Source organism: Halichoerus grypus, chromosome 4 (assembly GCF_964656455.1).
Source record: "Halichoerus grypus chromosome 4, mHalGry1.hap1.1, whole genome shotgun sequence".
NCBI classification, from domain to species: Eukaryota; Metazoa; Chordata; class Mammalia; order Carnivora; family Phocidae; genus Halichoerus; species Halichoerus grypus.
In genome coordinates this window covers 106,409,998-106,428,363 of record NC_135715.1, presented here as the reverse complement: position 1 = coordinate 106,428,363, position 18,366 = coordinate 106,409,998, and the positions used below count along the sequence as shown (strand labels likewise).

General features: G+C 33.9%; 1 protein-coding gene across 1 annotated transcript in view; it reads left to right on the top strand.

The window, feature by feature from the left end:
• Window positions 1-18,366, top strand: part of LRP1B (LDL receptor related protein 1B) — a 1,832,840-nt gene that overhangs the window by 1,802,777 nt on the left and 11,697 nt on the right. The window contains exon 87 of the mRNA XM_078070743.1: window positions 16,268-16,344. Within this exon, the coding sequence (XP_077926869.1) occupies window positions 16,268-16,344 (77 nt within the window). The remainder of the gene's footprint in view (window positions 1-16,267; window positions 16,345-18,366) is intronic.

Here is an 18,366-nt window from a genome sequence, read left to right as displayed (position 1 = left end):
AAAGAAAGAAAGAAAAAGAAAGAAAGAAAGAAAGAAAGAAAAAGAAAGAAAGAAAGAAAGAAAGAAAAAATAAAGATATATCAACTCCAGACAGTTTAAGGAGGATAAGAATTATAAATGGTTTATTGGATTTTGCCATTGGATGGCCATTAAGGGAGATGTTTCAAAAGCTCTATATGACACAAGAATATTAAGCCCTCGGGATATCTTTCTAGTGGTTGATTCTCCTTATAAGGGGAGCTTTTTGGAAACATGAATTTCAGCCTCAGATTTCAACTGGTAGTGGTCATGTATCTTTAATGAAAAGCTAGTATGTACTAGTTCATCTAAAAGCCTTACAGGAAACAAAAAATTGCTTTAAGAGATAAGATCTAGTGCTTGCTTTAGTTTGTTGGTAGTACATTTTTCTTTTTTTCATAGAGTTGAAAACTATTTGTGCAGAACTTACACACATTTGGAAAGTCTATAAAGTATTCAGATCTATGAAGGTGACAGATTTTTTTTCCCACATAGAAATTTTATTACTGTATCCTTCAATTTAAGGAATAGATTTGTTCTTTGAAAGCCTTCACTTTTGTCTCTTGATGGCCATTTTCACTTATTACTATATGTGGAGGAAAAAGAAAACTCCACAGAAAAAGCCTAGACAAAAATAAAATCTAGGAATTTTTTATGCTTATTTAGCAAGACTTTTGATATTTTTTTTAAAGTAAGTATAGTGCATTATGTTAAAACCAAATTTTTAAAAAATCTAATGGGTGCTATTTTGACAATATTTGGGCTGTTTTATAATTTTTGTTGTGAGGGTTAGAAATTATTAATACTGAAAAGAACTATTTAACTCAGTATCAAGTTAACTGTGTATCCTTACTTCTAAGATATCTTGCTAGGGTCAGACTTTTATTTATATTGGATTTAACTTTCTTTAAAACATAGACTCACTTCCACAGCATTATCTCCCAGCAATATTTACAGTACATTTCATCTTCCAATAATAAAATCATGTTTGTAGCTACCCGACTTCTCCTACCGCTGCTAGCGTACTTACACGGACACAGACACACACACAACCTTGTCACATTACCACAGGACCATTCATTCCACTCTTAGGTATTTTGCTCAAACAGTTCATTGAACTGAAATGCTTCTCCTAACTTTTTTCCACTTACCTCTTATTATCCCCCTAGTCTCAACTCAGAAATCATCTCTTTGTATGTGGCACCTGGCAAGTGAATAATGAATCTTAAATGGCTTGGGCTTAGCCAGATTTCTCAAAAGTGAAGAATCAAAATTTAGTGAGGAAGAAAGTATTTTATAATATGTAATATATATTTGTATATTGTATATTATGCATATTTATATACAATAACTATATATATATCACATTAGTCAGAAACAGAACCAATAGGATGGATGTATATAATACCCATATATATATAATAATATATATATTAATTATATTATTAATTATTATATTGTATTAATTATTAATATATATAATAATATATATATTAATTATGCATCCTCCAAATTCATATGTTGGAGCCCTAAGACTCAATACCTCAAAAAGTGACTTTATTTGGCCTTTAAATAGGTAATTAAGTTAAAAAGGCATTGTTAGGATGGGCCTATATCCTAACATGACTGGTGTCTTTATAAGAGGATATAGGATACAGGCACATGGTGAGTGGGGGGGACCATGTGAAGACAGAAAGAAAATGGTCATCTATAAGCTTAGAAGATGGGGCACCTGGGTGACAAAAGTCGGTTAAGTGTCCAACTCTTGGTTTCGGCTCAGGTCAGGGTCTCAGGGTGGTGAGATTGAGCCCCTGTGTCCACCTCCACACCCAACATGGAGTCTGCTTAAGTTTCTCTCTCCCTCTCCCTTTGCCCCTCCCCCCCATGCACGCACTCTGTCTCTCTCTTTCTCTGTCTCCCTCCCTCTCTCTCAAATAAATAAATAAATATTTAAAAAATAAATTTAATAAATAAATAAATGAAATAAAATAAAATTTTAAAAAATAAGCTTAGGAGAGGGGCCTCAGAAGAAACCAAACCTGCTGACACCTTGATCTCAGGCTTCTAGCCTCCAGAGGTAGGCTCCACAGCAGACCCATCCCACTAAAGACTAGGAAGATACTCAAATGTACTTAAAAAAAAATTCTCCTGTGTATAAATAACCAGTGTTTAAGGATTCATGAAAAAATATCATATACGATAATGAAGATGTCAAGGATTCCTCCCTTTAGAACTCTCCTTTCTGTTGTCTGGATTTTGAATGCATATTCAAATCCTTATTCTGCTCACATGGGTGTCTTGTATTAACAGTACCAGAGAGATCCACTTATTGGCTGGTACTGTCATCATCAAAGTGAGACAGACGGTAAGGAAAATCTGTTGATTCTGCAAGATACAACAAGTGGAAAGAGCATGGGTTTGGGATCATGCTTCCTGGATTCATATACTCATTCCTCCAGTTATTTTTGGTGTGGCCTATTGGCTTCTCTAAGCCTTAGATTTTTCTTTTTTAGAAAAATAATTCTAGTATGTATATATAAAATCCTCCATAGGAAAGAGATGTTGTATGAACACACATAAGATGAGTCTGAAAATGTGGGTTTAGAGCCATTAGATCCTTTATTTCTGCTTGGGTTTAACCATGACTATGGATCCAGACTTACAAGTAGCTTTTATTTTTAAATCTTGGTGGTGTAACACTGTGTGTATGATTTTATTTTAGGTAATTTCCTGAAGTTTTCTTGTGTATCCCAAATTCTAGTTCCTGCCTTTGGCAAGTGGTTCTTGGCTAAGATCTTAACATTGAAGTTAGAGTAGCAAAGATTTGAGAATTCCATGTATGTTTTTTGTACACACTACATTTTTTATTTGACTTTTCTTCATACTATGATTTTTTTTTTTTTGAGAAATCATTCAAGGTTTTCTATACTCCTAAAGACAACAAAGTCAATACTTCCTCCATTTGGACAGACTTTGGCAGAAAATTATCTGAAGTATTCCTTCTCAGAGTAGAATAAAAGAGCTCAAAGTAGATATTAAATACATTTTCCTCCTGTTATTGTTTTTATTAGACCATAAATTTTAATTTTAGAAATAAAAGCAATACTTTTTTTATTTATCTAATTTTTTTTTTGATGTAGTGTTCCATGATTCATTGTTTGCGTATAACACCCAGTGCTCCATTCAATACGTGCCCTCTTTAATACCCATCACCAGGCTAACCCATCCCCCCACCTCCTCCCCTCTAGAACCCTCAGTTTGTTTCTCAGAGTCCAGAGTCTCTCATGGTTCATCTCCCCCCTCCGATTACCCCCCCCTTCATTTTTCCCTTCCTATTATCTTCTTTTTTTTTTTTTACATATAATATATTATTTGTTTCAGCAATCCTGATCATTTTTCCTGCTATTTTTTTCAAAATATCCGTATTTCCTAATAATAACCACTATTGTATTTGGTTTCTGTTCATTCAGTTTCTTAATGCAAATATACACTTGCAGATTATTAGATACTAAAATGAAATCATATGATAGACACTCTCTTATGTTTATTTACTTTGCAATACATTCTGAACAGCATTCCATGTCAACGTATATAATTAGATGCTTTTATTCTTAGTGGTTGCCCAGTGTTCCATTGTCTGCCTTTTCCCTACTTTATTTAATCAAGAGTTGGAAAAAAATAGAAAAGTGATTGATTTTATCATGATTTCCATCAAATGCTACCTTGGGGTGTTTCCTGAGTGCTCTGGAACTCAGGTTAAATAGCTCTCTATAAAGAACTAAATAAACTTAATTCACCATCTTAACTTCTTAGAAGAACATAATTTTATTTGTTTTTGTTCTCTCTTCTTGCCTTTTGTTTGTTTATTGTTTTTAGTCTGGATATCTCTATCAAAAACGGACGGGGAAGAAGAGGAAAGTCAGGTATAGCCCCTGCCGTTGAGGGACTCTGAGTCTATTTGAGGAAAGAGATGAGAGAAGAAGGAATACGGCAGGGGCCCTGGGGATTTGAGTGGTGTAAATAAATGATGCCTATAAAGGAGGATTGGACAATAATATTAGACAGTGAAATAATTCTGAGGAACATAGAATGCTTAGCTAGAAATTTGTTATCCATTCCATAAGCAATCGGGGAACACTGATAATGTTTGCAATATGGAGTATCACAGTCATCTGAATGTTTCAGAAAGGTCTTGATGACATGGTACTCTGCTGGATCCAGAAGCCACGGGTTTGAAAAAAAAAAAAAATAGATTTTAAAAATGAATCCCAATTTGCAATGAAAAAGAGGACAAAGATATTTTTCAATTAAAAAATAGCTTTTAAAAGTGGTTTGTGGTAGACGAGGCACACAAGAGCCAAGTGATAGAGGGCATCCTATCTTGGGATTGCAGTCTGTTTTGCTTGTTTCGTTTTTTCTCCTCTGGTTCCTTTGTCATCTTAATATGGAAATGCTAGTAGCATGCACTTTCTAAAATTGTTCTGAGGATTAAGAAATGTAATATATGTAAAGAACATAGGTATTTTTCTTCAACATAAACATTAAAAAAAATTGAAAAGGAAAATCCTAAAGCCGTTGTAACACACCAGATATAAATGATCAGAACCTGGTATAATTTGGGCTTCTAGGAGTCTGCATATGAAAAATAAAGGTTTTGTTTTGTTTTGTTTTTTTAAGTGCTTGCTATTGGAAATAAGGTGCTATGTGGCATCAAGAAAAGACGAGCAGTGCAAGTATAGTAACTGGGAGGGGAGCTACAATAAGTAAAGCCCAACTCAAGTCATACTGAGAAAGAAAGGACAGTGGGTCTGCCCTAAATTACCCTTAGAAAACACACAGAGGAATTCGCTTCATAAACATTTGTGCAGTAGAGGTTTTAAATGCAGGAGGATGCAAAACGAATATATAAATACCAAAGGGACATTCATTAAGAGAGAGATCTGCATTAGGCATTTTGTCATTTTCTTTGGTTTTGTGATTGTTCCAATCTAATTATTTTATTAAAAGTTCAGCATTATTTTCCAAGTCCTGAGGGTGAGAGAAACACATAAGGAAATGTATAAGTACTAGAGAAGCCTTTGTTGGGACTTCTGGGAAGAAGCTAATGAGTTCTGTTTCTGTCACAAATTTGAAAGAAGTAGGAATTATTCTCTACATTCCAGCTAATTAAGGCCTTAGTTTCTCAAAATACTGGCCTTGCAGAAAGGAGACTACACGTTTTGCTCTTCCCCAGTCTTGTTGTCAGGCTGAGCAGCGCTCCTCCATGTGGACCAGTGACCTTGTGGCCCCATAGAGAATATTTGAGAAGAGCCCAAGGAACTTGTCATGAGTGATTTCAAACAGATCACAACTTTTCAGCAGGGGTATTGAGCAATTCAACTTCAGCGCCCTGTGTTGTCCACAATTCAAGAGTCAGGTCACTGCACCTTCTTATTTGCTTTCCTGCCCCTTGGCATATTTTCAAAGCAGAAAATATGAGATGTGCATGTCTTTTGGAGTAGTAAAGGCCAAGAGAAGCTGTCACATCAATATCTATCCTTTATGATCTCAGGTAACAAGCTGTAACTCGTCCTAGCTTTCACATGCTAGCCACGCCATGGGGAAAACACACAATACAGATATCACATCTTTCTGTACAAGTTTTAAGTCCGGTTTTTGTTTTGAGAGTATAGTAGCACTGCTTAACAAAGAACATTTATTACAGAGCTACATATACGGGGCAACTGTGATAAAGCTTTGATGTTGTCACATTCTCTTCCCTTGATTTGGGGACATATAATCATATATATGATTTCGTATAATCAGCAAATCAGAATAAACAAAGAAACCAAATACAATATAACTACATAATATTTTCATTTGTTAATGTTACCTCTTTAACAATTTAAATTTTTTTTTCCTTTCTATTTGGACTGCTTTCCCCAGATTTTACTGCTATAGAAAATAACTACAATTTCAGGTGCTTTTAACAACAGAGATTTATTTCTTGCTCATATTCCATGCTTGAACAAGTCAAGAAAACTAGATCAGTCAATCTTCGACCTAGTACCTGAATCCCAGACTAATGTTATACACTTCCAAGAAAAGGATCAGGCACATATGGTTTAACTAGCAACATTGATTTAAGATTAAAAAGTAAATTAAAGATTCTTTATATTATCATTATTCAAGAAAATATGTTCTTTCTCCATTTTATAGTAAGATAGTAACAGAAAGAAGTCATTATGTTAAAGGAGTACAAAACCTTAAGCCTAATACTTCTTCAGGGGGCATACAAATCAGAAATTTCAGTTATATAGATATTGGCATGATATATACAGTCTTTAAATTTAATAATTTAATATTCACAATATCATCATTTGAGTTAAATTAAGTTAAACGATGTGTAAATTTTATATACATCATTATGTCATTTAATCTCCCAGGGAAGCTTTTATTTATTTTTTTTAGCTTTTATAATAATCAACTTACCTCCCCCCCCCAAAAAAAAGGAGGAAAGAAGGAGGAAAAATCTTTTGAGGCAGTAAAAGAAAAACATAAAAAATAGAAAGGTAACATATAAAGTAAAAAATGAAGTGGATTTGGGCGCCTGGGTGGCTCAGTCATTAAGCGTCTGCCTTCGGCTCAGGTCATGATCCCGGGGTCCCGGGATTGAGTGCCGCATCAGGCTCCCTGCTCGGCGGGAAGCCTGCTTCTCCCTCTCCCACTCCCCCTGCTTGTGTTCCTGCTCTCGCTGTGTCTCTCTCTGTCAAATAAATAAAATCTTTAAAAAAAAAAAAAAATGAAGTGGATTTAAGAGGAAAACAAAGGTGACGTTATGAGAGGCAAAGCAGGAAGTATCGCTCTCTCACTCTCTCTGTTATTATAAACTAAAAACTGAAATGGGTGAATTGCCTAAGGATACATCCTGTGTGAGGAGAGGAGAATAGATTACAATACAGGTCTGTCTGATTCCAAGATTCATGCATGCCGTTTGTGTCCCAGCATACCAGCACTTTAGTTTCAGACAACAGTTTAAATTAATTGATTGAATTAAATTACATTGAATTTGATACCAATAACTGGTTTCCGTGCCAAAGTATTCATCAGGCAGGTACTTTTAGAATTTTTGTCATGGAAGGAAAAACATTTCTTTGTTGGCTGCATCCTGGGACAAGAACTGAATTATCACACAATTTGTATCATTGAACAAGTAAAATTTTTACATGCCCAGGTTGCTAGAATGTGGTCATCTGATTTTATAAAGGGAAGAATTAATAAATGAAAGGGGGAAGGCAGAGAAAAGGGAAGCAAAGAAAGAAGGAAAGAAGGAAGAACATATTTGCCTATTACTGTGGTTCTTAACATATGAAGTGTTTCCTATGGTGGATCAATATTCCTTTCAGCTAGAAATGACTGGTAACCAGCTGAAAGCATGTTCTTATGAGTGGTGCTGTATATTCTTCATAGAATGAGTACGGCACATGTATATGAAACTTCTCTAATATGCATACTCGTATGTGCTCAACCATGCATCCTCCATGCCTCATGGATTCATTCATTCATTTTGTCAAATGGCCGATACTGATTGACCAGATACACACATTGACTATGTGCCAGATACTGTTCAAGAAATGAGAGAATACTGGGGCGCCTGGGTGGCTCAGTCGTTAAGCGTCTGCCTTCGGCTCAGGTCATGATCTCAGGGTCCTGGGATCGAGCCCCACATCGGGCTCCCTGCTCTGCAGGAAGCCTGCTTCTCCCTCTCCCACTCCCGCTGCTTGTGTTCCCTCTCTCTCTGTGTCTCTCTCTGCCAAATAAATAAATAAAAAATCTTTAAAAAAAAAAAAGAAATGAGAGAATACAAAGATGAATAATAGATAATCTTCACCTTAATTTAATCATAGTCTAGCATAATTATAGGCAAATGCATATTTAGATATTCATGAATGCATATATAAATAGAGAATACAAATAGACTATACCATACTTATGATTGTATGTTGATCAAACACATAAAAATATTTATAACTACCCCCAAATTGCCATTTTCTCCATAATGTAAAATACTACCATAATATTGTATAGCATTTTAGATTTATTGAAGACATTTGTCTCTACTTTCTGAATCAATTTTTAGCCCATTGCCTGCCCAAACCTCATCTTGAGTCAGAAAAGTAATCTAACACTTGGATTAGGAAAGAAATGTGTGTTAATGGGTATCTTTGGTCCTAAAGCCTATGTTTCTACCTGCAACATGTTCCTATAAATGTTGAACAAATCTGATGACTGTTGTATGACTAATTAACATTTATACAGGATACACAAATTTGTTAATTCATACTGAAGCTTGACTTTAGCAATTAATCTCTCATATGTCTTTTTTTTTAATTACTTGTTTTGTTTCTTTAAAAAAAAAAAATTTCAATGTAAAAAAATCTTTTGAAAGTTCAGGTCCTAGATTTTGAGGAAGCCTGAAAGGCTGCAATTGGGAAGTTGATATCAATACTAATACAAGGTCGCTTAACAACAAATGGTTGGTGGGAAGCTTTGGTGATACCTTTTGGTAGATATGTAGTAATCTTGTAAGTAGAACAAAGAGTGTGCTTTGTACCAGAAAGCAGAAGTCCATTTTTATGTCAGAATCATTTTTCAATGATTTAGGCTATAAATTAGCATGACTAACATCAATATCCCAGCACACGAGCACTGCAATATAAAGTAAATTAAATATTTTTTTAGAGAATTAAAGTTATATTGGACTTAAAGACATTCACACACTCAAAACCTTGTGATGACACTTCCTGATCTTCCTACCATTGCCCCAGATTTGCATGGGATTAATATACCTTGAACAATACTTAATAGGTGCAGTTGGATATGCCAGACAGCCTCATAATAATTGGTTTCAGATTTCACCATCCTGTACCACAGAAGCCCTAAGAATTAGGAAGGGCCTTCATGAGGTTTTTGTTGTTGTTGTTGTTTTAATAGAAAAATTCTTTATTGTGTACCCTTATTTTGTGCTAAATCGCAAAATATTCAGGTGGCAAACTAGTTACTTTGCGTGCATGGCACGAAACATAGAGAATTCCACCCCCCACGGTTTGCTATCTTTTTAAGAAATTGTGGGATTGGCCTTTCATCTTGGCTATGTGTAGAGAGAGCTCTCTGCTGGTATTACAGCATGCATTATGTTTTTTCTCCCACCTTTAGCTGTAGCAATGTAACCACTGTTTCTAACATCTGCTTTTATGTCTTCAGTTACATCCACCATATTACTTAATACTAATTTTATGATATTCCTTTTCCCTTTCATTTGGTGTATGTAATGTATTCAGTGAAGTAGAAATTGTCTACTCGCTCTAAAAAACACCTCATGCTTTTCAGATCTGCTTTCAATAAAATTTTCTGGAGAATATCTAGATCATAAAAATTTTCCATTACTAGAGATTTCTTTTTTTATATATATATTTATTCAGTCATCATTTCATACTTTGGTGCCATTTCTGCTCAAGTGGCCTGTGCAGAATTTTATGTTTAAACATTTCTAACATAAACCGCTCAATCTTAACGAACTTCCTTTTATGGGTAATTACTTGGCAAACTAGATTTCATTTTTTGTTTTATAGTCCTCATTACTTCTTAAAATAAATCATTTTAAATAATCCATTCTGTTAATTTTATTTCTTCCATGGCCACCTCTTCAATTTCTTATCAATTTTAACTTTTCCTAAAATAATTGTTGGTCAGAGTTTGTTTAATATCCTTTTTTTTTTACTTTATCACATTAACACTTCACAGAAACCAAAACTCTTTCTGACCAAATTCTCTTAATATTAAAGAAAGATTATTTTTGTCTTACTAATTTTATCAGTACTAGATAATACAATGATTTAATGTAATATTTTTAAACTATGCATTATGCATTATAATATGTTCTTATAGAGTAGAATCAAGTATACTTATAAAAATAAACATAAATTTAAGCTACTACCTTAAGCTTTCTGAAGAAAACTGAACAAGGTAATACCTAGCTGTTGCCATGTAAGAAGTAACAGTTAAATTCACATAGAGAATAGTACTGCATAAATAGAAATTGTGGTACAAAATTGTATGTAAAACATACCAAGTCAGTGAAATATAGAGTGAATAGTTTTGGAAGTTCAAAACCGTACTGAATAATAATATAGATGAATTTATAGATGATGAATCTTTAAAGATATATGAAACATATTTACAATATTTTGGAACCAACATGAAAATGTGAAGTTGATATCAAGAAGGATATAAACACTCTTTAATAATATGTTCCTCATTGTCACTGATAGAGACAGAATGTTAAACATTACTGACCACAGTTCTGAGCCCATGTGGTAATTCCTACCATTTTACTACTCAAAACAATACACTATTTCCTTCTGTTCAGACAACACTTTGACTTTCTTATTGAGGGACCAGTGATCTCCTGGGCATGAGGGACTAAAGAAAAGCATTTCTTCCTACTCCTGCACTGAATTAGAAGGATTGTCATTGAATGGCATTGTTGCAGAAAACAATGAAGAAATAATAACACCACGTTTTATTTCTACCACCTATTAGCTATTTTTTTTCCTGACAAATTATTTGAACATGCACTTCCTCATTTCACACAGTGAATAATTCCAACTCCTAGGTTATTATAGAAGTGAATAAGAGTGTTTTTCATATGAATATATTTATTCTAAGAGATGGCACAAAGTTCAGCAAATGTTAATTGGACCTTATGCAAAATTTCCCATTAAAGTCAGGGTAGGAAATTTTGGGGGCATGTTACAAAAAATATGAATGGTTGTGAATATATGAAATAATTTTAGCTCAGAAAGTTGTGAAACAATAAGATATTAAAAAGTGCTTTATGGTAAAATTAACAAATAAGTGAATAAATATCTAGATATCTGTCTAAATATATAACATTTTGCAATACTACTGTCTGCAAGGAGAAGGGTACAAAAGGTATTGGGAGCTACATAGAGTAGGGAGATTCAAAGTTAGGAACACCATGCAAATGTAGTCGTGTTGTCAACATCAAAAGACTAAAATTTGCAAAATTAACTGGAAAAAAATATTTTGCTAATGACTTTTATTTTTTTAAATTTTCTTTACATAAATATGGAAATACTACTATACAAATCTGGTGCACAAAATTTAATATTTTTCATTTTTTTATTGAAGTTCTTGGAGCACTAAAGGGTGCATGACATTATGCACAAATTTTCTAAGGTTTCCTTAATCCCTTTGTGCCATTTTCCCCCCTGTGAGTTTTTTTTTTTCTTTCTGAATGTCTCCATCTTCATGGTTAATAAGGGCAGCCTATATAGAAGAGGAGAAATTCAATTTCAAATTGCTTGAAGGTTCACCTTTGAATTTTACTTTGGTCAGAAGAGTCCCATGACCTTTAAATTTGATGAAAAGAGGGAGTGGATATTAATCTCATTATTTTATTTTGAAGTTCTCCCAAAGCTGGTGACTCTAAACCACATTTCTGCAAAATGACATTTGTGGTCCATGTAAGTTGATCATTGTTACATGGTGAAAGGCAATATATCAGATTTTAATACACCTTTAGTATTTTATACTTGATATTCTCAATCCTCAATCACTGTACTACTTCAGAACTAGCACTATTTTGGACAGTTTAATTATATGTCTTATATCTATGCTTAAATGTAAAGATTATTTTTTATCGCCCTTATATATGCCAAACTGATTTTGATATTCTAAAAATGTTTACTCTTCTTGTTAGTAATATCTGCTATACTGTTGCCTTTACACAAAGATATTCCCTTGTGCTTCAGAATATTACAATTGAAGCAGAGTATATAGTAAATATATAATAATTTCACAAACTTTTAAAGGACACAGTAAATCAACTAACTACACATTTCATATGGTAACATTCAGATGAGAATTAGTTACCGAAATCAAAAACCCATTCAGCTTTCTAGTACTCTATGTAAAGAACTTCTACCAATATAATTTAATTTTTTGAACAATCATTCTGGGCATGCATATTATTATTTTCATCGTAAAAATTTTTTAAAAAATCAAATAATGTTTGATATAAGAACAAGGTCTGTGGGACTATAATAATAATTTGTCTCAAATATTTCTTGAAGTGTGATTTGTGAATTACTTGCATCAGAATCACTTCACTAAAATAAAGATTTCTGGCCCAAACTTCAAGCTGCTTAATGAAAATCTCTGGTATTTGGGACTCTAAAATTTCAATTTTAGCATTTTTTTCAGTTTGCTAATCATACTAATGTAGAACATAAATGAAATATAAAATGTCATAATTAAGACTTTTATACATATAGCTATAATGAAAGTGGAAGAATAAGATTAAGAAAACAATGCAGCAGTAAATAATCTTTTTTTTTTTTTAATGCCAATAGCCTTAGAGAGAAGGGAAGAAGTCAAAAACAGTGTGAAATCTGTAAAGCTTTACCAGGCAGCTATTGACTTCAAGAAACTGCTAGGAGCCATAAAAAAAAGAATGAAATCTTGCCATTTGCAACAACATAGACAGTATAATGCTAAGTGAAATAAGTCAGTCAGAGAAAGACAGATACCATATGATCTCACTCATGTGTGGTATTTAAGAAACAAAACAAATGAGCAAAGAAAAAAAGAGAGGAGACAAACCAAGAAACAGACTCTTAATGACAGAGAACAAACTGATGGTTACCAGAGGGGAGGTTGGTGGGACAATGGGAGAAATAGACGATGGGCATTTAACAGTACATTTATCATGATGGGAAAAAAAATAAAATGATAAAAAAAAAAACCCTGCCCGGGACAATATCTTTATATGATGATGGAAAAAAAGAAGGATAAAAGATAGTTTAAATAAATAAGTTTCTCTCTACCTCTTTCTCTCTTTCTGTATCCGTGTTCCAACAATACCTAGTTAAAATTCACCGAAGTATTTAAAAAGTTAAATAATTCAGACTGTCATAGTGATAAACATATAAGAAAAAGAAGGTGATTTTTACTGTGCTAAGGTTAAGGATAGTAAGAAATACCCTATAGAATAAGTGTAAAAGGAATGACATAGAGGTGTTTGTGCTGGTAAGAAATAAAAAAGGGGGGCGTTGCTGAGTGGCTCAGTCAGTTAAACATCCAAATCTTGGTTTCTGCTCAGACCATAATATCATGGCTTGTGAGATAGGGCCTCGTGCTGGGCTCTGCACTCAGCAGGAGTCTGCTTGGATATTCCCTCCCTCTGCACCACACAATTGTCTGAGGATGACTAGCAGGAGGCAGTGGATTGCACCAGTACAGATTAAAAATGACCAGGGCATGGACTGGATTTTGCTTGAGGAATAATGAAAAAGAGACAGATGCCAGGGATATTATAGTCAGCATGATAATGCAAATGATTCAGTGAGGAATTGGACAGAAAATTTTGATGATCTTCAGACATTCTGATTCCTAAATGCCCTGCCATTAATGGCTTTGATCATTGTAGTCTATTCAGAGTATGAAGATTTATGAATTCCTATAAAGATGGTAAAAATACTTGGTCTTAAATCAACCACTGGAAGAAGAACTCATGGAGCAGCAAATGCCTTAAGTAGTCATTTTGTAAGGTAGTAAGGTAGGCAACAAGAATAATGATTTCTATTTGATTTAATATTTCAAAAGAGATTATTTTTTAAAACTATAACAAATGTAGAACAGTGGAACATATTTTATCTTTGGCCAAAGAACATTGCTTTATAAGGAGTATAGGGAAAATTGCAAGGTGATCGTCAGCCGATTAAGATGTATAACTGTTAAAATTAATTATTCCTCCTGCACGGTCTTTGAGAGTTATTTCCAGTATGTAATAAGTAAAATATTCTCTGAAGATTAAGAATTTAAATGTGGTTCCACAATTTAAAAGAAGAGAGCTTTATTACCATGAGCAGGTGATTTCTTTTATCCATCATAAATACTGGGTTCCAAGCTATGGATAGAATAGATACTTGGTACTGTTAACAAATACCACCTGTCCTACCTAAATAATTCCAGAGTTTGGAATTAAGAATCACACTATCCTTATCTTCTTTGTTTAAATATCTCTCTTTCCTCTTCTGGAGTTATAAAGCCATATTTTTCATAACTTCCTAAAGTACTCAGGATACATGATGTTCATGTCAGAGCATAATCTGGTCAATTAGCATTTAATCCTCCCAACTCTGAGCAGTTCCATTTTTTGACTTCTCAGCATCTCAGTGTAATGATGAGCCCAGAGGTTCTTATTTCTAGTAATAACATAATAAAGTGTATCTCAGGTCATTCCTCTTATTTAAAATGAGCCCTGATTTAGGTGTCTTTTGGTTTGGTTTGGTTTGTTTATCAAAGTAGGTAATGTAAAGAGCCAATTTTTATACTTTAATCAGTAATTCAATATGCCAGCACAAAAACAGCCTTCTATACATAAGCTCTATAATAAAATTATTAAGCAATCAGTATTGTTTTTTTTTCCCCATTGGAATATGTAAAACATCCTCAGGAAGATTTGACAAACGTAAAGCTATATATAAAAAAAAGAATTTTGCAATGATCAGAATTCACTCCAAAAACATATTTACTAGATCATCCTAAACACCTTATTTTTGAATTATCGGTGGACTGTGTCAAGAATTAGAAACTGTAAAGAATTGGAACAATTTTCTAGATCATTCATCTGCAAAACAACAACTGAGGGAAAATTGTTTTTAAAAATCAATGATTTTATCCATTGTCCACTTTATTATAATTATGTGAAAATGTGCTCATTCCATTACCTCACTTCAGGAATGTAGACAGAGTCACTGACCTGGTCTTAAAATTTATTTATCTATTTTAGTGATTTATTGCATTCTGGTATATAGTAAATGTGTATAGGAAATACATATGTAAGCTTTTTATAAAGAATCTAAACAAAAAGGTAAGACGATGCATAAATGATGCCCTAATAATATATTAATTTTCATTTAAACCATAATCCATACTCATACTTTTACAATATCATTATTAATCAAATACCTATATTCTTGAATTATAACATTATTGTCAATTATGCTGACGTTAATATATGCTTTAATGAAATAAATTTTTGTTTTCATGATTTGAGTTTTTCAGTCATGATGATTTTATAAGATTTTGCCCATGTTTTAGGAGAGCCAACACTGTCCTCACGAGTATCCCAGATAATTCACATGACATCACCAAAGCCTAGTTCCAACAACAGCTTCAGCTATCTGAATTGGCTATGACAGAACTGGCAGAAACCTAGAAATTGCAGTTATTTAGTTTGGCCACCATGCCCAGAGAAATCTATTTGGAATGGTTCTGGAAGCTGTTCTTTTATTGTGTGCAACTATTCTTAATATGGTGGCATTTGACAATCATTTTAAATAAGAACTGAAGCCAATTAAATGGTCTCTCTGTGGATTTCCTCTGACAGATGCACAAAGGCATCTTGTGTTAGCCAATAGGCATTATTTAAACATAGCTAAAACCATTCCAGCATTTATTTTGATGTATCCAGCTAATTATATGGCTGAGATTTATGTTTAAATAAAAGATTTTAATCAGATCTATTGTTTTCATCCTCTGCTAGACTTCTCATCATAGTGTCATGGTACCTACATGGGGAAGACAACTTCTCGCACTAAAAACTTGGGCACATTGTCTTGATTCCATAGGAATAAAAGTATGAATTTAAATGGGAATTGACTGCATTTCCCTATCTGTGATTAGAAGAGTAAAAATTCTGCAGCTCAATGAGACAGATGACCATTTGCTGTTCAATGGTTAATTACACCTTGGACATAGAGCAAGACAGGGGGAAAAATCCCAGAAACTTAATAAGGATGGATTTGCTTGACAGGCAAACTCAGTTTTTATCATGGCTACTTATAATTTTCAGTACTTCTTAAGTTAATTCCCAATTCTTAATTAAGATTTCAGTTTTGCTATAAAATAAGCTAAAGTTAAGATTTAACATAGCATAAGGAAAACTACTATAAACCTAAATTTTAAAAAAGTATTTCAACAAGTGAAGTCCAGATGAAGTTACCCTCAGCATACTGGCAATACACAGAACATTGGCAGAACTCTCTACCTAATATTTATGAATCTGTGATGGCTGGCTTCTCCATTTCATTTGGTTGAAGTTACTACATTAGCAGATTTGTGAGTTTTGTTATGAACCCAATTTCTCTTTCTTTTTTTTTTTTCTTTTTTATTTTTCTAGATGTTCCACCAACTGGTCAGGTACACAATGTGAGAGACCAGCCCCAAAGAGCAGCAAGTCTGATCATATTAACACAAGTAAGTAACTCAGGTGAACATCTTGCGTGTTCTATATGGTACAGAAATGATTTTTTATGCCATTACTAGGGGACTTGAGTCTTGGAAAATCCCCTTCGTAGAATTTTGCAGGAAATGCACTGCAATCCAGGTGTTTTAGAAAAGCTGGAGCACTGAGCTCACCTGGTGACAGGATCCAGCATTCATGTGCTCTTTCAGGCAGCAAGAGTTCAAACTCTGGCAGTTTTCAGAATGCACATCTGCAAACCTAGCATAACCTTTTCTGGGGAAATGTACATCAGCTACCAAGACTACAAATATCACAATGGATATGAGAATGTTCCAGGAAAAAAATGTTTTAATTAGAGCAAAGTGTATTTTCTTAAATTGCATTTCAGTATGTTGTTGTAAAGCAGACGACTGTTAGTCTTAAAGAAAAGTATATTAACAAGCAAATCTTAATAAGGATCATGGTTGATTTATTGCTTCTTTGTCTTCAAAGTATTGGTTTTGAAGTGTATTAACATATAGCTCAACATTTTGCATATCTTTTTTTGTGCAGCTGTAGCCTTAGGACAGGTCACTGATATGAAAGTCCATCTACATCATCATTGTGTATCTATGTGTATATTTTTAACAATTTTAAAGGATTTTATAAAGATTTTCAAAATGAAAGTCAAAAATAAAGTTTCCCAATTCACACATATTGTCATTAATATTATTATGAATGGAGAACTTTTGAAGTATGTAATATCTATCAAGTGGGTAAATATATTCTCGAAGAAGAAAAATAATATCACTGATGGATAACTGTTTACCTTAGCAATTTTCCTCTAGTCCATCACTGCTGGTGAAAAAAATTTTCATGAAAACAAAAAAACATACTATGGAGTTTGTGAAAAAGGAAAGGCACTCTCGAAGTCAAAATATGCAATTTGGGGGGGCACCTGGGTGGCTCATTCATTAAGCGTCTGCCTTCGGCTCAGGTCATGATCCCGGGGTCCTGGGATCGAGCCCCGCATCGGGCTCCCTGCTCAGCAGGAGGCCTGCTTCTCCCTCTCCCACTCCCCCTGCTTGTGTTCCCTCCCTCACTGTGTCTCTCTCTGTCAAATAAATAAAATCTTTTTAAAAAAAAATGCAATTTTTGTACCCTACATACTGGATCTCAGTGTTTGCTGATCTACTTGTTTGTTGCTCCTGCCCCCAAATAGTTTCTCTGTCACTGCTTAAGATCCTTCAAGCAACACTGTCCAAAGTCCCACCATTTAGAGATTAATTTGGGCCAATAAGCATGAGCGTTTTGAAAAATGGCAAATAGATCTAGAATAAATAGCCTAGATGTGCAGAGATGAGATGAGTAATCTTTGATCATAGAGTGTTTGGGGCTTACCCTGGAATTTGTGTGTTGTCCTTAGGGAAGGAAAGGGAAAAGGCCTTAGGAAAACTATGCACACATTATTGTAGGAATAGAGCACTGGGATTTGAGGAATTGGTTCATAAAAGTTAGTAGAAGAGGCAAAATATACCTTGCCTAATTTGATATTGCAAAAGGAGAAGAAAAAAAAAAACTTCTTATTCTCTCTTCCCAGGATCTAGGGCTCATATCCGTACTACCTATAATTGTTCTGGAGGCACACTAATTTACATATGATTTTGTGAACCAGTTCCAAACTCAACAGTCATTAATAGCATTGTTTTTAAATGAAAAATGCATTTCAGGTTACCAACCTATAGAACACACTGAATTTATAAGTTGACAATTGTGGAGACTTAGCCTTTTATTTTGGTGATTTCTCCATTATCTAAGATAAATGAGATATATAGCTTTTTAAAGAGTCAAAAACAATTTTAAGTATTGATAAACTCCGTGAAAAAACAAAGTACCACATCAATTGAATTTTCAAATTTTATGTAAGTTCCACCCTCAAGGGAAAGTTTGGTGTTTGGAAATGGTTTGGGGGACGGGAACAACAGATGTTTTTATTGGAGGGTGGTGTCTCCAATTATTTGCAGGGGCAAAAATCTCCCTTATAAGGCAAATGC